A 22,156-nucleotide genomic window follows, 5' to 3' on the forward strand; every position below is an offset into this window, starting at 1 on the left:
ATTCATAGACTATCGGGGCCTAAATTGCATCACTATCAGGTATCCTCATCCGATGCCATTGATCACAGCCGCTCTAGAACAAGTTCGTGATGCAAAATGGTTCACAAAACTAGACTTAAGGAGTGCATACAACCTGATACGTATCCGAGAAGGAGATGAGTGGAAGACCGCGTTTAGTACGACCATGGGGCATTATGAGTACCGGGTCATGCCTTTTGGGCTTGCCAATGCACCGAGTGTATTTCAGGCCTTTGTCAATCATGTGCTGGGGGACCTGGTACTTTGTGGGGTGCTCGTATACCTGGATGACATCTTGATTTTTTTTTCCAAGGATTTTAACAGTTATATTCAGTTGGTTAGACGGGTTTTACGGCGCCTGCTACAGAACCGATTGTATGTCAAGCTGGAAAAGTGCGAGTTCCACCGACAGAGAATCTCCTTCCTTGGTTTCATACTGACCCCGGATGGAGTCGCCATAGATCCGGGTAAGGTACGTGCATTGTTAGAATGGCCGTGTCCGACCACTACAAAGGCCTTACAACGATTCCTAGGGTTTGCCAACTTCAACCGCCGGTTCATAAGAAATTTCAGTTTGATTGCTGCCCCGCTAACTGCATTAACAGCAACGAAATCATACAGACTCCCATGGAACCCAGAGGCTCAACAGGCATTCGATGAGCTCAAACGCAGCTTCACCTCAGCGCCCATCTTACACCAACCAGATCCTGAACTCCCATTCATCGTGGAGGTGGATGCATCAGAGACTGGGGTAGGCGCTGTGCTTTCTCAACGCCAGGGTAAGCCGGAGAAAATGTACCCTTGCGTCTTCTTCTCTAGGAAATTGTCTCCTGCTGAACGCAACTATGACATCGGGAATCGGGAGCTGTTAGCCATGAAGTTGGCATTAGAAGAATGGCATCACTGGTTGGAAGGTGCAAAACATCCCTTTCTGATATTAACAGATCACAAGAACCTCGAGTACCTGCAGAGTGCCTGACGCGTAAACTCTCGGCAGTCCAGGTGGGTGCTCTTTTTTGCTCGGTTTAATTTCACAGTGACCTACAGGCCCGGGACGAAAAACACCAAAGCGGATGCTCTCTCGCACCCTGCATGAGGAAAGACCACCCCCTGGTGAACCTGACTACATCCTGCCCAGGACCTGTGTGGTGGGGCCCGTACTATGGGATGTCAGCCAAGGACAGCAACCAGATCTGTCCACTGTGCCTCCCAGAGGACTGGTGGGTAAGCAATATGTTCCCCCAGGGAGACGAAAGATGCTGCTCCAATGGGCACACAATCACGATTCTGGATTTCCTGGTTAACGACGTTTGCAGTACGAAGACCCACGCCGGTCCCTGACCACGGTTCCTGTCCTGTCCCTAAATAAACTCCTGTGTACTCCGCAATTGAGTCTGCCTTCTACTTCCAGATGAAAACATGACAGTACCTTTGGTAACCTTATGTCTTTGACTTTCAGACAGACTCTGTGGGAATGAAATCTACGTGAAGGGACTGAAAATTTGCTTTATTTCTAAAGAAATAACTAATTTTCGCTCACTGTGAGGTCAGAAACACGAATTAAAACGTTTTTTTCTGAATGTAAAATATATGAATATAAATGACATCCCATAAAAACACCGAAACAAAATTCGCAAACCCGAGTTCATGAAAACACGTACCTTCAATTTAACTTGATTCCATGCGCACATTGATGAAAGTACCGAGAGACTTGAAGACGTGTGCTGAAAATATTCTTGTGCTTAATTACATCCTGGGACTGGTGTCACAGCCCTATTTGAAAAGAGCAAATAATTTTGTCATCAATGTTGCGATTATTCCCTTTTCTTCACCTGCAAGTGTCTCATGATTTGCATGTCCCTGGATTCATTATGTGTTTTCTGCTCTCAGAATGATACAAATTTTTCCTGTATGTTTGGTTTCAAATTGCAACACCTTAACCCCAAAGCCAGCGGGTATCAGTGCGGTGGATCAGACCTCCTCTGCATTTCCATTTTTGGCCTCTCTGCTCTGTCTTCATTCTCTTCCACACAGATTTTTCAGCCACCACCCAGCCAGCTGGCACAGAACAAAAGTACAAGAAGAGAGCACTGACATTGACTTATGCTGTTTGTTTTACACTAACTACTCATCACGGGGGGAGAGGGGGAGCAGCGGGTTTGGCCAGGGCCTGCTCTCCAGTGGGGTTGGAGCTCGAGTCCCACTTGGGGTGCCTTGTGATGGACTGGCGTCTGCGGGTATGTCCTCCACCAGCCTTGCATCCTGTGTTGCCGGGTTAGACTCCGGCTCACTGCAACCCCGCTCGGGACAAGCGGCTTCAGACAATGTGTTTCCAACTACTCATCACTATTTCTCTGTGTCAAAACGATCTGTCATCTCACTGATGTTTCTTCTTCTTAATTTATTTAGTAGAAGCTGACAGACCTTTGTAATTTTAAGTGTGTTTTGCTAAATGCAATGCCGCGTTTGTTCTGCCGGCTAAATGAGATATTTTGTGGAATTCAATGAAAAACCAATGTTTTTTGAGCTGTAAAATGATCCCTTTTAAATGCGATTAGGGTTAAGTTGTATTATTGGGGGAGGATAGTAGTTAGTGCCATTGTCTTCCACTCATAGGTTCTGGGTTTGAATTTTTTGTTCCTTCTGTAATACCTTTAATCAAAGAACTTCACACACACACACACACACACACAGTGGCTGAAGTCACTCATCCCAAGCAGAGTCACGGTGAGCCAAAGCCTAACCCAGCAACACAGGGCAGAAGGGGGAAGGGACACACCCAGGACAGGGTGCCAGTCCATCACAAGGCACATTAAGCAGGACTTGAACCCCAGACCCACCAAAGAGCAGGACCCAGCCAAACCTGCTGTGCCACCATATCACCGCTCCCTTGGGCCCCCTCAAGGAACTTCAGCTACCCTCAATTGCTCCAGTATAAATCACCGAGCTGCATAAATGGGTAAATAACTGTCCGGTGGACAAAACTCACATTGTAAGTCACTTTGCAGAAAAGCATGAGTAAAATGAATAAAGAACAATTCATCTGAGACTCGTACTTTCTGAAAGCGGGAGCCTGTGTTTCACAGTGACTGCTCTGTTTGCACAAGGCTGCAGAGTTCCACAGATACCAGACGTTGAAAACAACCCAGTATTGCAACAGCCCAGAGCTGACAGCGTTGGCTGATGGGATACCAGACCCTAAGCCCTGCATCAGTTTGCTGGATGGAAGTAGACAATGGTGGAAGTGGTTGGGGGGGATGGGGTCACTCATCCCAGGTCTGAGACAGAGTCAGCACGAAGCTAGGGTCTGTGGAGGTGAGAGTAGGATAGAAAAAATGTGCCAGATGATACTGCTAGCAATGCGACAGAGAGGGTCCTAACTGGAGGACCCTACGCCATACCGCTCTGCCCTCCATCTGCTTACCTGCCAGCTGCTTTAACTCTACACCTGTCAACTGATGAGTGTGGCGGCCAGAATCAGACCAAATACTTGCATAGGTCTAAGAAAACAGCAGCACCCTGGTATAGAAGATCCTCAACCCCCCTCTTCATTTTGGTTATATCACTGAGTTTCTAATGAACATAACCATGCATGGCTTACCCTCTATGCTACAACCCACAGGGCCTTGCGAACAAACCCAAGCCTGGTTATTTGCACACACACACTGGCTGAAGCCATTTGTCCCAAGTGGGGTTGTGGTGAAGCGGCGCCTAACCCGGCAACAGAGGGCGTAAGGCCGGAGGGGGAGGGGACACAAGTCCATCGCAAGGCACCCCAAGCAGGACTCGAACCCCAGACCCACCAGGGAGCAGGACCCAGCCAAACCCATTGCGCCACGACACCCCCCCGAGCCTGTTTAGCCTAAGGAAAGTTATCTAAGCTAGATATCTTCCAGGAGACCGAGAGTGACATGGCCAGCACGCATCCTTTAGAACTGTAATTAATGCCAGTCGTGCTACTACATGTATCAAAAGAACCAAGCAGTACGACTGCACAGAATAAAAAGAACAACTAACCAACTATCCACCCCCCCCCGACTCACTGCCCACTGTTCTTTAGAAAAGAACCCGGTGCTGCTGGGGTTTCTCAGCTTTCCCCCCCAAGTGTTTCCCACATCAGGGTGGATCATGTTGCTTGGGAACAGCCCTCCCACATGTGCTTCATGTGGCTTGTGTCCAAAACACAGCTCCTATCGCTTTATATGACACTTAATTGGACCGCTGTGTGCCACGGATTACCTGTCGTTACAGGACAACTTACTGCAACTGCTACTGATTATACGGGTTTCGGCACGCCTGCGGAACTCGCGCCCGTCTGCAACGTTAAACTGCTTGTTTATATGGACAACATTATTAATTGAAATTTATGAATGTATTACTTTGATTATAGTTGTTTTGATTTTTGGATGGACCACAAGGCCTATCGTGAATGAATGTCCAAGGCTTTAGGTGAAATGCAATGGTAATTATGAAATCGGGGAAAAAAAACTTTAAAAATCCTCGCTTTCTAACCCATAATTTTACACAATGCATTCATGTGCTGTAGGTAGAAATGACTTTCATTTATTGGAAAACATGTAGCTGAGGGAAAAAACAGAAAAATAAAGATCATACAGCAAATATTGTTGCTCAACTCAGATATTGACAAATATCAGGTAATACTAAGAGACCAATAAATTATGCTGACAGATTATACTGGCAGTGGCTTAAATGCAAAATTTGCAAGAGTACAGAAAAGTAAAATGAGTTTTTACATGAAATAGCATAAAAAACTCATTTAAAACTGAAATGTATTGCAGAACCAATTTTTATCAGTGGTGCCAATGAAGAAAACAATCGTGAGAAGGATGCTCGCCAGGAGAAAGGTGGATGGAGGAGACAGATATCAGCAGAGATGTAAGAACCATCCTCACCCAAGCCAAGTGGCCTTCAGGTCTGCAGGCAATGCTCTTCCAAAAACGTGTGTGACACCTACTCCCTTGACCCGTACAGTGAGCAGCTTATAAAGTAGGGAAGCAAGGTGGCAGTGCAGAGGCTTCATGCCTAAGGCCTGGGGAGTTTACAGAATGCTTGAACCGTCCTTCTTCCGAGTGCTATCACGATACTTATAGAGCTCTGCTTAGACTTAGACTTAGATCCTCCCACGCTGTTCGGCGCATTGGGCAGAAAGCGCTCTCCATCGTACTCGATCAATTGCAGCAGCCTCGGCTTCATCCCATGACAGGTTGATGGCCGTAAGGTCTTCAACGAAGGTCTTTTTCCATATGATCTTTGGACGTCCTGGTTTTTGCTTCTTCTTATATGAAATCCAGTTCATGGCTGTCCTTGGGAGTCGGGTTAGTGGTTGGCGTAAGATATGACCGAGCTCTGCTAATCCAACATAAATTCCTGAAAGGTTGTTGGCTGACCTCCATTATTTTTATATGTCTGTTGTATAGCAGATGTAGTAGCCTATGAACGCACTGGTTTTTTTTGTTTGCCTGATATACGTAAATCAAAATGTAAACGTTCTGTTAGCTGACAATAGCTGATAACATATCCATAACGTATATAATGAGTAGGCTTTTTGTTTAATGCGAAGACTAATCAGCGACGAGACAAGTGAGCATATTCAGAAGACATGGCAGTACCATAGTTGGTCACATATTTTGTCCATTCTCTTGAAGATGCAGAAGGAAAAATGGTCCATGTCCACTTTTTTGAACAAATTTCAAAATTGGTGCCATCGAGTTAACGACACTGAAACACATATGAAGAATATTGCAAAATGGAAAAGCGATCAATGTCCATGCAATATAATTATAGTCAAAGATGACAGAGTAATTAAAGTCTGTAGGTTAAGAACAAAGTGATCAATTTGCTGGTGTTTTCAATATGGTGCACGGCCGTGAGGAAAGTTGCTTCGTTGTGATCGGTTGCTTAACTTCAATTTAGTAAGTGTTTAAATCTGAACCTTCTAGTACAGATGGACTATTTTGGTAGACTACCTAAACAGTCAATGACACATTTTTATTTATTTATTTATTTACCAGACACTTTTCTCCAAAGCGACTTCCAGTGAACTCTGTGTAGTGTTATCAGCCCACACACCTTAGTCACTGTGGTGACTTACACTGCTAGATACACTACTTACACTGGGTCACTCATCCATACATCAGTGCAACACACTCTCTCTGTCACTCACATACTATGGGGGAACCTCAACAGCATGTCTTTGGACTGTGGGAGGAAACCAGAGCACCTAGAGGTAACCCACACAGACACAGGGAGAACATGCAAACTCCACAGACTGAGCGAGGATTGAACCCAGACCATGCCAATCCAATATTCAGTTAAATTCAACTTATTTTTATAGCGTGCCCCTCTCACACAGTGACACAGAACGCTGAACAAAGGCGTAAAACAATGAAACAAATAAACCCATCGACTATACACTAGAGCACATTACCCATGCAGCTATTACAGCTATAAGTATGCTAAGCGAGAAAAAGAACCTCTGGGGGCCCAAGTGCCAGTGGTTGTACACACCTCCTGGGAATTCTAGATTAAAAAAGACTTTTAAGTCAATTTACAACTAATAACCTTGTAGCTGAGTGTTAACTTGATGCCCCAGTCCACATATGTACGTCTTTTCCATCATGGCAGGGAATCATCAGCTTCAGTCAGCATGGGGTGATGGTATGAGTATTGGCTGCCCTCCTCAAGTCTTATCATAGGAAAACAATGCTCAACAACATAAAAAATTATAAAATGATGATGTGCAGTTTCGTTGAACGCCCTTCACTCTCTTATTTGCCACATTCTAACTTCATAACACAAGTTGATTCGTGGAACCACGGTGAGTTTCTTATAGTTTGAATAAGTTTAGTTTTTGGTACAACCGCAGAATCTAAGGCGAATTTCTCCACTGAATTATATCCAAAAACCATGTGATCTGTATTTGTGCTCGTTCCAAAATCAGATTTGCTCATGCAATTGATAAATTTCGCAGTTCTGTTTTCGTCAATATGTTGGACGATTTTGGTCTTACTATTGGCAAGATTTTGGTCAAGCGACACCGGCACGTGATCAGGGGTGAAGAAGTAATGACTGGAAATAGTCTCGTCTAAAGGAATAATATTTATTTAATCAACATGTACACTCAGTGGCAGGTAAATACTTTCTGAAGGCACTGTATTTAGCTCCACAGTACACAGAATGCATTATTTCAAAAGATAAGGTTACTGTGTTTAAATTGTATGCTTTGACACACAGAGTTCAGAACAGACTCGATTTGTACAGATTGTGAGTGCTTATTTATTTTAGCTACTAATTTCTTGGATTGGATTGTTGCTGGATTGTTTTGTGTTCAGTCTCATGTGAAAGTCAATTTCTCCTTTCCCCTTGATGCCTAGGCATTTGCACATATGTGGTTTGGATTTGAAGTGGCTCTTTTGCTTTTGGATAGGTCTACTGGCCAAAGCAAATAGCAGCATATGACTGAAAAAAGAAACCTTTCTGATATGTCATATTTCTTCTTTCATGCATAGATGATGATTTCAGCTGGGTATGTACAATATTTATATGCACAGTACATACGTACAGTATTTGTGTGTGCGACTGACACTAACCTGACTGAACTACCACGATCTATGTGTTGTCATACATAGCAAAAGTAGAAAAGAGCAAAAAAATATCCGGTATGAGGAAACAGGGTTATCGATGACACCACAGCAGCCCTTTAATTGCCGGATTTGGCTCCTTGTTGCCAAGCAATATAACCATATTGGGCTTGGTACAAGGGAAGAAAGAGCTGCCAATGGACATATTGCTGATCCAGTGCAAAACATAAATTACGGAAGTTCTCGAAGGTCAGATTGATCAGGTTTTGCAATACTGACTGCTTTAATGTAGAGCATGCCAATGATTCTTTGATTAAAGACATACTTTCCAAGTGGAAAACCAAATTTTCACTTTTCATTCCATTTCATTTTCCATCCCATTTTCATAAACATAATAATCAGTATCAATTTCCTGGATACTGATTATAAGCTCGAGGAGGTCATGCGCAAAAGGACTCAGAATCTCCGCCCCAAGCTGTTGTCAACATTACATTTCTGTCATGGGTCTCAAATATGTACAGCCTTTGTTTCATTTTGAGCCTTCAGAAATCTTCACATTGGGCAGCAACACATGGTACTTACACTTTTGTACCACAGACCATGGGCAAAGCCATTATTTTTTTAGACACAGCTCTGAACACCAGCAAATAAATTGTGATGAAAGAGCCTCTGTCCTATTATGCTAAACAATCTTGGTGGGCCAAAGGACAATGGACTTAATTGTTACTTCAGAAAAACAAAATATAAAAAAATACAGTATGAAAGGCACTGTCTGTATGAAATGTGCAGAATAGCTCTGCATTTTGGTCTCCATGTCACATACCAACTGAAGGGTTGGGGGTCAGATGTCTACACACTCAAGTCAGAGTGTACATACCAAGGGTGTTATTAGGTGCAGAAGCTGCTTTATATATCAATATATAACGATATATCTTTGGCCACATCAAGCAAGGCTCTTAATCTTCTGGGGAAAGGGTAACAGCAGAACTTGAATAACCTACATGCAGAATCCAGGCCAAACAGCTGGTTATTCACTGATGAATTTGTTCTATGTTTTCATGTAGTTTTCAGTACATTTTTTCCATTTTTGGCATAAGCATTATATTAAGAATTTTTGTTTCTGATTAGCAGATGTTATTCCACAATACGGTCCAACGGCATCATAGCTTGACTTGGCTTGTTTTAATACCACGCTTGCAGGCATCCCTTGGAAGAACCCAAAAATGACAACACAAAGTTTTCATGAATATTTAGCATTACAAACAGCACATTTTTTTTTTCACTCCGAGCTCTGTAAATCACAGCGCAAAAAAGGCTTTGTGATTTACTAACTGCAAATGAATCCTGGTCCTTTGTACATTTATCCTTCTGGTGCTAACCCATTTTTTTGCCCTCACTTATTTTCAAGAGCCTGACATTGTATCATCAGATGAAAAGCGACAAATCACAATCGATTCATGGGAAACGCGAGCCATCCAAGCTTCAGAAGGGTCAGTGAGGAGCTGCTGAGACATCAGCAGATGCTTCTAAGGACACACTCATTGAGTGCCACTTAGACTAAAAAGAGAACCAGCACACTCAATGTACAAAGAGTTCTTAAGAAGTGTGAGATTCAGAGAATTGTCTTTATGTCCCTTGTCAGTATTGTTGGAACGTCTTAGGTCTGTGCAAACACACAATTAAAAAGCCTTCGGTATGTCGCTGACATAGAAAGAAAAAGCGGAGATGAACAATTTGGATTACAAGTGCTTTGTACTGAGGCTTTTGCTCAGTTTGTAATTCCAGGATGATCACAGAGACATGCCAATGTGCCTGGGACCCTGAGCAAAGACACACTGCTGAGTTGTGTGTTTAGAGGTGTTTTGTTAATGGTGATGAGGCGGCCCACAAGTGGACAGAGGGCACACGCTCACATAAGTTTACGAGAAGCTGTGCGTTCAAGGCGCTACCCCTGTCCTTTACAGCTCCTCTCTGTCAGCTATGGATGAAGAAACATAGCAACAGAAGGTTTCCTGGTCAGGAGCTGGACCTTCTTCCCATTTTAGAGATAATATTCTGCAAACAATAAATGCATTTAAGGATATGTGCAAGTCTTTTTTCTCTTTTGATGACAATCCATTTCTGTCAAGCACTGTGCATGTGCCTCCAAACATCAAGTGTTGAACATGAGCTCCTCTTGCCCCGACTCCCATTCCTCCAGATCAGTGTCCCCGTGAAGAGGGGGTGGAGCATCCAGCGAGATGTCACGATGTTTTCCAAACACGTGCTCCTGCAGCTCAATTATGTCGATGCGGATGTCTGCCATCAGCAGGAGCAGAAAGTCAAAGGAGCCAGGGGGTCCCTAGAGAGAGGAAGAGGATAAAATTAAGTGTGGAGTGGACTGCAGAAGCCAAGGACCCGGGGTCCTGGTGGTAATGCTTACCGGTGGGCCACTTGGTCCAGGAGGGCCCCGTTCTCCCTGTGGATGACAGATAGACAACATTAAAAACCCATGCAGAGGCTACACTGTCAGTTTCTTCTTTTGGAAGACCTAGGACAAGAGGTCCTTTGAGGACACCAAACATGAGGAATGGTCTACAGATACAAGTGCCGTCACCTTCTGCCCATCTCTCCCAGGTGCACCTGGAGGACCCTGTAGAGGAGAACAGCAGAAATCAGGGAGAACAGCAGAACGGCAAAAAACGCAACTCAGTTGCGAACTACAGCTGTACCCTCCAAGGTTGGATCACGTTGTACTCTTACCCTGAGGAGTCATTTACCCAGACTTACTGGTAACCTAAGAAAGAATGAGCTTCTTGCACCCTTGTACCTGGCACACACTGAAGCTTTTTCAGGGATTCTGTTGATGTACTGAGAGAGTAGAAATGTAAATAGAACGAGTTTGCAGCAATCTCACCACAGGACCCCTCCGGCCCCTCTTGACGTGATCCAGGTCCGGCATTGGCCCTATTGGGCCCATGATCCCTCGTGGGCCCTGAGGACCTGGAAGACCCCTGGGTCCAGGTTCTCCTTTCTCTCCTGGTGCCCCCTGGAGTCCTGTGAGGCACATAGGAGAGGTCAGAGAAAACCACGGAAATCTGTGGTGGGTAACATAGGCAGATGGACAGCAAAGGAAGCAGACATGTACCATGGAGCCCAGGCGGTCCAGGAGCACCAGGAGGGCCAGATATGGCAGAGGCCTCAGGCTCCTTCTGCACCCACCTGGGGTGCAGTTTGTCTCCACTGGCCCTGTCGGGTGACAGTGGCTGCAAAACAAAGAGATTGAGGGGAAATATCACCGCATTCACTGTATCTGCTGTAACAGAATGACCACATATTCTGCACCACATGCTGCTGTGCACTCTTGTCTAATAGTGAGGTCTTTTAGGTCAGTAACTATGGGAAATTTCAACGCTCTCCTTCAACATCGTTCATGCTTTCGTTGTGTTCTGATGTACTTTTATTTGCCTATTTCCAGAGGTGTCCCTCAGGTTACCTGCGACTTTTTTTAACCATCATTTTTGACACTCACGTCTTGTCTGCACCTAACTGTGGCCTGTGAAGTAACGCCCCACCTACACGTAGCACTGCAGTCTACTACTGCCAATGGTGCAGTCAGCCGCACCTGTCCTGGAGTTGAGGGGTTCTCTAGTTGCAACCGGAGCTGGACCAGGCTATCCCTCATGCTGGCAATGTCCTGGCACGTCAGTGAGCAGGATCCACCCGTCATTGTCCGCTCTGATTTCCCTGGGGAGCTAGATGAGGATACTGAGAAGACAGGATGGTGGTTAGACAGGGAAGCGGAGCAGTTCAACAAAGGATCTTGAAATTACAGGTGGTCAGTTTGACACCTGTTAATACAGAGCTAAAGCTTTCACATTTAACCATTTAAATTACACAGGGGCTCCTCACTGTTGTGATGGGGCACACATGAGCGCCGGTTAGGGGCCAGCATGTAACCACGGTGACAGTGACACTGGAAGCTGCCCGGCATGTTCTCGCAGCGCTGCTCGCACACGGCTCCGCCGGACTCCTCACACTCATCCACATCTGCGGGATCAACATGAGGCCAGGGAGCCCTCATCCGTGACGACAAACAGGGTAAAGTACAGCAGTGCGAACGATCACAGCACACAACCTGCAAGGAGTCTCTATGGAGGGCTTTGTGTTACCGGGCCCTGGAGGTAGGAGACAAGAACTGACCGATGCAGTAGGGGTGCCGGTGCTTCCGGTGTCTCTCCCTGTCAAAGCGGAACCCTGGGTAGCAGGTGCAGACAATGTGTCCGAAGTTGTCGGTGCACTGCTGCTCGCATGGGGATCCTGCGCACACATCCACACCTAGGGGACAGTCAGAGGGCTCTGCACAGTCGTGCCTCCTATCACTCGGCCTCGTATATCAGTTAATCAAAGATCGGTTTCTTCTTCATGCAAACTAGCTTCCCTCCTTCCTTCCAACCTCTCCACAATTATCTATGGGTCTGCAGAGTTTTACTTACACTGGATGGAAGGATTAATACTGGAATCTTTGAACCACATTGCAATAAAGTGTTTTTCAGTCACCAAGGTTTTCAAAATTGAAGACACTTTACTTCCACCCGTGAAATTATAACCAGAAAGAATAAATAGATTAACTGTATATAAACTGACAAGTCCCACAAGGCTAAATATGTTTCCTTCATCTATATCTCAGCCAAAGACAGTGGTGTGATAAATCGGGTGTATTTTTTACCTACTTTCGGGTATGCACTGGCCCATCACAAACCTGTACCCTTTACAGCATCTCCTCCTGGAAAAGACAGAGTTTCAGCTGTCAGATCAGTGTCAACCAACCAGTCACACCCAAGAGGCATGAAAACCAGCACACTGATGAGACTCAGACAGTTAGTCAGTCCACAGAACCAACAGATGCAGTGATGTGGGAGCAGCTGGTACAGTAGCAGTTAGAGCCGTTGCCTTCGGCTCCAAAGGCTGCATGTTCAAATCACTCCTCCATGGGTAGCACCCTTGAGGAAGGTACTTACCTTAAATTACTCCAGTAACATTACCAAGGTGTATAAATGGGTAAATAATGCTGAGTAGCTTAACACGATAAGTTTCTTTGGAGAAAAGTCTCAGCCAAATCTGAATTAATAAAGTGTCATTTTCTCCTGGCAGTGACTTTGCACTAATTTCTCAGACGTGTTGCAGCCAAAATCCCACAGCAGTAGCTCTACTCCTGATATGCGAAACCACAACCTGTCAGTCACATATTACACTTTTTCAGCGGTAGCCTGCCTGTTCCTTGCAGGGGGGGGGAACAGTGCCCCCTGTAGGCAGCTCTGGGGTGGTCCCACAACATCCTGGCTTGGCGGTCCACGACCATCCGCCGAGCTTATTAACAGCCAATGGCGCATAAAGCATGAAGTTCTTCAAAGCTGTCCAAGCACTGCAGGACATGCGAGTGCATTTCTTCACTTTTCACGTGCCAGTAAAAGCCGCCCCTTCTGGGCAGAAGTGAGGAATTTGTTTCTTGGGCTAATCCTAGGCATTTGTTTTTGTGTGGGGGAGGGAAGTGGACCCTTCAGGCCAGACGACCAGACAGGATTGTTTCTGCTGATCCGGCTCATGTGACATCCGATCGACTTTGTGCGCTCCCCTCCGCCGGTCTCAGGTGGCTCAACGCCACAGACAGCCCACCCCCATGCCCCGGTCAGCTCCCCCCTCCAAGGGCCTGTGCGTGGAGGCCTAGACTGCCAAACCGTGGCCAAGATCAGCACAGAAGTGGTCCAGCAAATGTCAGATGAGACATGAAGGCCCGAGCCAGAGCTCAGATCACCTTACAAGCTTATGTGTTTTTGCAGGGGTGCCCCACTGGGAGGGGCACTTCGGGGCTTTTCCCCCGTTATGGTTTCTTGCCTGTAGCTCTGTGACTTACCCGAACGTGAACTGCTGAAACGGAAAAGAGCGGTGGGGCATCAAGTGGAGCCCTCAGAGTCTGTTAGCGTATGCAACTGGGATTATTGGGGATGAAGTTCCACAAACAGACCTAAAGTTAGAGCTCTGAGCTCTTCATGCTAAAAAAATAAAACAGAGAAGTTGTAATGTCCTTCACTATAAAACTCAGAAATGCAGAATCTCTTCTATTTATGGGCGACATTTACATTTCTGTCATTACTGAGGAAGGCCAACTCTTTGCATTCCCATGCAAGCAAATATCAGGGTGGAGAAGTGAAATCAATCAATAGCCTTGTTTTGCCACACTTTTCATTTCTTCTTTTCTCACAGCACTTTCCATCATCTCCCACCGCTGTTGGTGCTATCTGGGTGTCACTGGACATCAGCTGGTTCCAGTCACATGAAGACTCCCAGTGCATCCTGGTTGGGGCCCTGGCCAACTGCAGAGCTGCATGGTTTCTAGAGCATTCCGTGTAAGTGAGACAGAGTGAACACAACAAAGATATAGCGGTCCGGGCTGGTGAGTGATAAATTCTCAGCCCAGGAAATGAGACAGAGGGTCGTTTAGATGGGATGTTTCAGTTCAGATCCCAGCCAACTACTGGTGCTTGAGGTAATGAGCTGAGAAAGGAGGAGGACTCCTGTCCAAAAGCTTGAAAGCTCTGTTTTCCAAAGAACATTTTAAAACTCAAGTTCTGGCAACAGCCTGTTTATGTATGACTGTTCATTTTTTTTTATTGATCTTTTTTCCACACACACACAAAAAAACAGAACGCATCTGGTCCTCCGCACTTCAAACAGCATGCCCATGAAAAATTAATTTTGTTAGATGTTGTTTGCTATCATTTTAAACTCTCGCTGTGCCAATAACAAAAAAGGAACAATTTAATTATGTCATGCCAAGAAAAATGAGAAGAAAATACTCACATGTGTATGTATAAATAGGAATTACTGGTTTTGAAGGGTCAAAATAGGTTTTAATTAGACTTTTACTCAACAGAAGGAAGCAACAGCCATACAAATAGTGTGCTTTTTTTTTTAAATGCTGGATACTAGTGGGATGGATGTTACGATCACCTTTTGTGCGGTAAATGACCAAGCTTATGACACAGCAGCTACCTCTGAAACACTCATGTCCTCATAGTCACTCGTTGGGTGTAAGAGTTGAGTCAGCTGGTACACGGCCATTCTGCACATCCTCCCTGAGTCATAAGGAAACACATGGTGTGGGGGAGTGTGTCCGTCTCGTCCAAGTGTTGTGGCTGCAGTGAAAAAAAAAAAATCCTGCACAGTATTCCTGACAGATGACACCATGATATGTTCCATATTTGTACTTGAATGTCACTTAGAGGCTAAACCACAAAGGAGCCCTGGAAGACCTAATACAGACACAGAGTCCTTGAATAATAAAAAATAAAATGGGACCCAAGCGTTTGGACCCTGTTACCCATCTTGCAGCCTAAGCGGTGAAATCAAAGCCAGCCCCCCACCTGCTTTTGAGCATTTTGTTCCCTAGATCTTCTAAAGTTATTAGAACGATCCAAAGACAATGAAAACTGTTGTATGACTCTGTGAGACCTGCTGGATGCCTTTGTCAACTTTTTCTATAAGTCATAGTTGTAATGTTGAAGCACCCCCCCCAAGTCCAAGGGTTATACACTAATTCCTGCCACTCAAATCAACCTGAACTGGAGCCACTTTGTTTGACCAAAACTGTGTGTCTCCTCCCGAGGGAAGGATATGAACGTCTTTTCCAGACAAGGTGAGCTTAGATCAAAAGATTCTCATGTGAAACTGCAGTCTGGAACCTCCCCAGTTTCCTTCTACCTCTCCTGTGCTCGGTGATGTGTACTTTACCATATACTGAGCCACTGACTGCTCATGCAGTGCTAATGAAAGAGGAGATCGAGACCCTGAGAACCCACGGAAACGTGATCAGGAAGAGGCACAGTTGGGGCAGACATCCTGGTCTCAACAGCGAAAGGTGCAAATTGCAGGTAGCAGGCATTCCGTTCACAGCCTTGAGTAATGGACAGGGAGCCAGAGTTACTGAACTTGGGACCAGGAGGTTTCAAGTTTAAAACCCATCAAACACACTGCCCTTTAGCATAAACTTGGGCCCTTTTAAACAGTACTGTTTCCAGAACCTTTTCCAGCAGGCTTCAATGGATTGTGTGCATGGCTGTCCAGTCTGAAGTAGCATAAAAACCATTTTCTTCAGCACCTGCTTTGCCCAGGTGAAATCTATCTTTGTAAAAAGACCAGGATAAGGAGCTCAGTATAGCATAGCTGATATATGAAAAGTTTTAGTTCCACTGTTGCTTATGACCAGACGTGCAGTTAGCATAATGCTGGAACCCTCAGCAGGTCTACTGGAAACAGGATTCTGAACAAAGGCTCTTTATTATAAACATACATGTCATTAGTAGCATCCTTGACAAAAAACACAACAGACAATACGAGAAAGGCTTCTCAAACACACGTCCGTCCCCCATGCTTCTCTGTACCTGTCTATTCCCTACAATGGTTGGAGACCCCTCACTGGGCTCCCCAGAATCCCTCAGGCGCAAACCCAGGACACATGGTGAGACAGCCAATCAGAGCAGAACGCACGACAGAACACACAACACCATGTACAGGCACAGACACTAAGACCACTATGTACACTAACTTACATAGGTCCTCCTCGCAGCCATTACAATAAAATGACAATGCATTGTCTGTATCTTCTACCAAGGTGCATCTCTGAGAATTTTCTGAGGATTTTTCTCGTTTGTGGGAAAATCTGGAGGGGTGATGCCAGATTCAACTCCCGCATGCATACATCCTCCAAAAAGTCCACCTCAGCAGACGATTCATCATGTCAAACAACAACAAACTGATGGGTGATGGCACTTTTTCGTGAGTGGTTGATGGCTATAAAGGCCCCAGCTGCATATATCCTGGGACAAAAATGGAGGGAAAAACAGATCTTGGAACATCTCAAGGAAATGAAGGTGAAAACCCTAAAAGTAGGAACATATTTTCTGTCTCAAAGGGTATGGAGATCTGCAACTCAGCTGACTCACACACTTGGGCCAGTATGTTGTTGCGTGGGGTATCAGCTGGGGAGAGGGGCTGTACCGTTCCTGGACCAGGGCCGCCTGGCTACCACTCTATTACAATAACAGTTTTGAAAGTCCGAGCGAAGGAAAGAAAGGTTTTCTCATTTTCTTCACAAAAATCTGAACTTAACGTCAGGTCTTTCCTCCCTCCAGAGGATCTGAAGACACTTGGACGCATTTGTGAGGCTGTCGCGCTTACTCATAACATGTGGATTTGAAACAAAACTTTTTTTTTTTTTTACCATTACTCAGCTAGCCACAGCAATCAGAGTCACAAGGAGTGTTTTTACTGACATAAGATTGTGTAACTCTAAAAAAGTGGAACCGGAGTCGATCCTCCTAAAATCTATATGTTACACCCTGGTCGCAAGTCATTCACCACTGCATTAGCTGCTTTCGACAGCTAGAAAATCAACAGAAAGAGGGACTTAGAAAAGACAATAAACCAGATAAAATGTTTGTAGTCATTGCTCCACCGACTTTTACAACCCCTCGAGCTCCTGATGTTTTTTGGCAGGATTATAAATTCCACCAAAATTAAACGGCGCTGAACCCGGCGAGAGAAACGAGAGACTGCGACGTGACACACACCTGCAGCCGGAACGATGTCCGATTCGGATTTTTACAACTCCCGTTTACAGTTCGCCGTGCTGCCATCGGTTAACGCACCGCCCTGTTTCTGATGGTACTTTGTGCGGTCCAAGCTGTATCCTGTGTTGTTTATCAGTTCTCTCTGTCTCCGGGTAACGGGACACGGGGCCTGTTTATAGCACAGAACCACAAACGAGGCCAAGCATCTGCAGCCTCGCGAAGGAGTTCACGGGTGTGTCGACGAGGCAGAACCCTTCGCAAACACAGCTGAAAGTGGTTGTGGTTATGGATCCACTGGCTCAGGAATCATTACATGCTTTTTGCCCCACGGTACCCAGTAGGATGTGGCCGCTCTGCGGTGAAAATACGATTCACACAAAATGCGAGAGACAAAACAATTGTGTGTGTGTGTGTGTGTGTGTGTGCTGGAATTATGGCAGCGAAAGCTGAAATGGAGATTGTGTGAACAGTTTCTCTGCCTTGAACAAAAAACCACAAATGAGGAATGAAAGCAGCGCTTGCAGTTTTCTTCCCAGAAGAAGAATGTGTGAAGGTCCCTCCTCTGTCTCCCTGTTGGACCCAGTGTCATCTGTGCCAGGCCAGAGGTTTGTGGAGGGAGGAACTTCTCTCACGGATGCACTTCCCCCATAATGACTCTCCCCCACTTCAAATTAGGTGTGATGCTTCGAGATACTCACTCACCGGACGTCGGGAAGTTAGTCGTTCACCAAAACGTGAACGTTTTCGATTCTGTAGGGGTCACATGTTCTCTTGACATGGAGGTAAAGAGTGCTGGTCCACAGTGTTCACTGGAGATAGTACTGGCAGGTCTGAAGACTGCTGCACGTTACCTGAGACAGGTGCCATTGTGACCCCCAGGCCTGGCACAGGAATACTCCTCCGTCACAATCTTGCTCTCCGGACACTCCTCCCCTTCGCTGTAAAATGAAATTCGGGGAAAATATCAAAATACACACACACAATGGAACTTCTGATACCACCGAACTCCACTGTCTACGTGTGTTTGATGCAAAAAAGACGAGCGCATGCGTCTTTGACAGGTTTCGCTTTTACGTCCACTGCGTTGTCCGTGCCGTTTTCCCCACGACCTGATTTGGATTGGAATCACAACTGTCCATCAACATTAATCCAGGAGTCATGTGCCTGATTCGCTGGACCACGAAAGGTGGAGCTTCCCAGATATTGAAAAGACGCCTCCCGGGGGCCATGGAGCAGCTTGCTCATGGTTGACGAAGAATTCTAGTTTGTTCTTCCTGTTCATCTTCTTGTTGGAATTTTGATATTTTTGCTTCTTTCTGTACTGCTTGTACACCTGTTTGGTTGTTTGTTGTGTTCTTTAGATAGTGTAAAAGTAGTGTAGTTAGGAAGGTGGCGGAAGAGTTTGTGTTGGGTTTTGACCTCTTTTTTTTGTCCGGGTTGGAGTTAGGAAATGGTTGGTCTACAAGGGTTAGGGTTAGTTGCATCCTGTCCACTTTAACTGCCCTTTCACCAGAACGTTAAACACACACTCCCGTTCATTCACCTTATTTGTTGTCTCGTCAATTCATAATTCGGTACGAAAACTGTGCGTTATACCCGTCCGCACCCTTAGACGACCTTGGGGTCGTAACATCACTTTCGCACGTTTCACAAGTTACAGCAGATATCTGTCTCAGGCATGATTTCGACAGCTCAATATTACGTCAATCAATGCCAGATAAACTCAGTTCAAAGCGCTGTAACGCAAAAAATTGAACCATTAAAATGAAATGCCCCCTCGGACACCTTTAAACAGATCATTTGGTTTGCTTATGTTCTGGCCCAGTGAAGTAAATGTATTTAATATGTTCCAGTAACACAGATTGCTGGAGGACATATGGTTATGTGAAACACTTCAGTTCCAGCATTGGTTTAGTAGCAGCCAATGCAGTTGTATGTAAAATGTTCTGTTTTATGCGGTGGTATATGGTAAAAGTACCCTGTATACTGTATAGACTGTACGACCCCAATGTTGTCTTCATGGCTCATTAGTAATCAGAAATATTCTCCACTTGTTTGGATTTTCAACTTCACATTCTCCCCAAATGCAGCTTACCAAAGTTTACGTGCAGAAACATACTTTGCTGGTTTATTTCTGGTAATTTTTATTTTAAAAAAAAAAAAAAAAGTTCATCCTTTCATTACCCAAATGGTAAACCTCAGCATAACAGCTTATGCAACTGTGCAAAATGCAATAAAATTGCTGTTCAGATTTCTTTTTTAACGATGCACAAAATTAAACACACATTTGTACTGCTTTGGTTTTAAGCAAACAGAGGATTTTTGTTGTCATGTGGATGTTTTTGTTTGTTTTTTTTTTAATTCTACTTGGAACAGGTTGGGTTTTTTTTCCACACTTGCATGTATAGTTCTGCGCTTCTAAGTACAGCAACACATGGCCACGTACAGGTAGCAGACAAAAGCAAACCCCAGGGCTCAGGGCCAGGTAACATACAGTCTGCATCTTAAGTACGGTATCAAACGTCATCTTTCGGACAGGTGGTGCAGTAGTCAGAGCTGTTGCTCTGCAATCTGGATATTCATGGTTTAAATCTCTCTGCCCTTGAACTGAAACAGTGCATTTGCATGGATTCATTTAGTTGATGCTTTTCATGAAAGCAACTTACACTGTTAAAGTACTTAACACTTATTCACCAATAGCTGGGTAATTTAGGGTAGGTACCTTGCTCAAGAGAATTGAAGTTGGAAGTGGGAGTCGAACCTGAGACCGATGAGTCCAAAGGCAGCAGCTGTAACCACTACACTACCACGTACCCCATAAAACAAAACACCCTGTAGTATAAACTGGTAAATCAATGTCTAACACTGCAAATTTATTTGGACAAAGACATCAGCTGTTAACAAAAATGTGAAAGACGATGTAGTAATGTAGTAATTTACTGGGATGCGATTTTCAGTCCGAGGGGAAAAATACATGATCATATGAGCAACGGGTGGAAAAGCATTACTCTTGGTTTTGCTGGTACACAAATGACTGTGTTTTACATGTGAACCATGTGCTGATGATGCAGCAGGACCGGTGTACAGATCTTCCACCTGAACTCACAGCCGTCCGAGTCCTTACGGTGCGGACTGCACACATGGATGGAAGCGCAGCCTTCGGCTGTACCACGTTTAACGTGCGGGCCTATGTTTGGAGCGGGAAAAAAAACTGTACGTCTGAAATACAGTTGTGGGCGGCGTGGTCTCACAGCGTCTGGGTGGTGCGAGAGGACGTGGGTTCGATACCCACTCAGTCTGTGTGGAGTTTGCATGTTCTTCCAGCATCTGTGGGGGTTTCCTCTGAGTGCTCTGGTTTCCTCCCACACTCCAAAGACATGCTGTTCAGGTTCTCCCATAGTGTGTAAGTGACAGAGAGAGTGTGTTCCACTGATGTATGGATGAGTAACCCACTGTAAGTAGTGTATTTAGCAGTGTAGGACTTTGGGTGCTCTGGTTTCCTCCCACAGTCCAAAGACATGCTGTGCAGGTTCACCTATATAGTGTGTGAGTGACAGTGTGCTCCACTGATGTATGGATGAGTGACCCAGTGTAAGTAGTGTATCTAGCAGTGTAAGTCACCATGGTGAAGGTGTGTGGGCTCATAACACTAGAGTTCATTGGAAGTAGTTGCTTTGAGAAAAGTGTCTGTTAAAAATTAAATGTAAATGCGGTATGTTTTGAAGTAAAACGGAGATTTCGGGAAAACTCTAAACTCCCCTTCGGAGAATCGGATTTTTCTAAGTGTCTGCTTTTGTATTTTCCCCGAACAGCTTTTATTAAAAACATGAGATTAGACATTAGTCACTTTTCAACATATCAGATCATCTCTTCGTTTCAGCCAGTGACCCCCGGGCCGAACACGGATAATGACATTATTATGTGTAATATTTCCGACTCACCTCCCGAGTTTCACTTCGTCCCAAGTTACCGCGGTAATCCGAGTGAAATCCGGGGCAAAAGAAAGATACGTTACGAACAGCTCCAAAAGCTTCGCGCTCCTCATGCCTCCTACCAGCCCAGGTTTCTCTGCTCTGTCGCCCAGGTCGTTCTTCCAGATAAAATCTGACTTGTCACGACACTTAAATCATGAGCCCCCCCCTCCTCCTCCTCCTCCTCCTCTTCCCTCCGCTGCTGGATTTTTTTGCGCGCAACCCCGCCACGCGCAGATCTCGCGCCACAGCCTCGCGCTGCCCAGCCAGGTGCCTTCTTCACGACATCTCACGCGGGGGAGCTGCGTCCGATTCCTGCAGATAGAAAGGGAAAAAAAAAAAAAACCCACGACAGCGTCAGAAAGCTTCAGCGCATCCCTCTGTGTCTCAGAATCAGAAGCCACGACGTTAAAACCGTGATTCTCGACGCGTCCATATCTGCACGTGCCTCCATCCGGCGCTTCTGGGAGAAGCTGCCTTCTGTTCAGTTTAGGACGCGTTCAGCTGGTGCACCTAAACGCACCGTTTCTCTGATGTCCTTATTGGACATTTCCACTAGTCCTCTTTCTCCTCCCCCTCTTGTTTTTCAAACCTTATGAAAAGCAAAATTCTCAGCTTTTGCTTTGAAAACTGCTCTTCTTAGTAACTGGACTCCACCTCAGTATATTTACATTTGTTTACCAGATGCTTTTTTCCAAACGGACTTCCAATGAACTCTATGTAGTGTTATGAGCCCACACACCTTATTCACCTTATTCACCAAGGTGACTTACACTGCTAGATACACTACTTACACTGGGTCACTCATCCATACATCAGCAGAACCCTAAAATGTATTTTACAATAAAATGCAAAATAAAACAATAAAAACAGCTCATATATAATAAAGACTACATGACAGAACACAGCTTCAGACCCCCTTCTTGCTTTTTTTTTTTTTTTTTTCTACCCACTCTTC

At 45.1% G+C, this 22,156-nt stretch overlaps 1 protein-coding gene across 3 annotated transcripts; it reads right to left on the minus strand.

Annotated features, from left to right (window-relative positions):
* Positions 1-7,169: 7,169 nt before the first annotated feature.
* On the minus strand, positions 7,170-21,503 carry LOC108926354 (collagen and calcium-binding EGF domain-containing protein 1-like). 3 transcript variants are annotated; one of them, XM_018739021.2, is made up of 11 exons: positions 21,169-21,503; positions 18,079-18,165; positions 12,332-12,384; positions 11,802-11,936; positions 11,511-11,648; positions 11,224-11,366; positions 10,747-10,864; positions 10,516-10,655; positions 10,216-10,251; positions 10,042-10,077; positions 7,170-9,960 (listed from the first exon to the last, which is right to left on the minus strand). In XM_018739021.2, exons 1-11 carry the CDS (start codon positions 21,270-21,272, stop codon positions 9,772-9,774), a joined length of 1,179 nt encoding a protein of 392 aa, XP_018594537.1. In that variant the 5' UTR covers positions 21,273-21,503; the 3' UTR covers positions 7,170-9,771. The 3 variants fall into 3 exon arrangements, with proteins under 3 accessions (XP_018594537.1, XP_018594539.1, XP_018594540.1); XM_018739023.2 differs by lacking the exon at positions 21,169-21,503 and having other exon boundaries at positions 17,930-18,155; XM_018739024.2 differs by lacking the exons at positions 18,079-18,165; positions 21,169-21,503 and adding an exon at positions 14,652-15,994.
* Between the last annotated feature and the right edge of the window lie 653 nt (positions 21,504-22,156).

The sequence above is a fragment of the Scleropages formosus genome, chromosome 7 (assembly GCF_900964775.1).
Source record: "Scleropages formosus chromosome 7, fSclFor1.1, whole genome shotgun sequence".
Taxonomy (NCBI): domain Eukaryota; kingdom Metazoa; phylum Chordata; class Actinopteri; order Osteoglossiformes; family Osteoglossidae; genus Scleropages; species Scleropages formosus.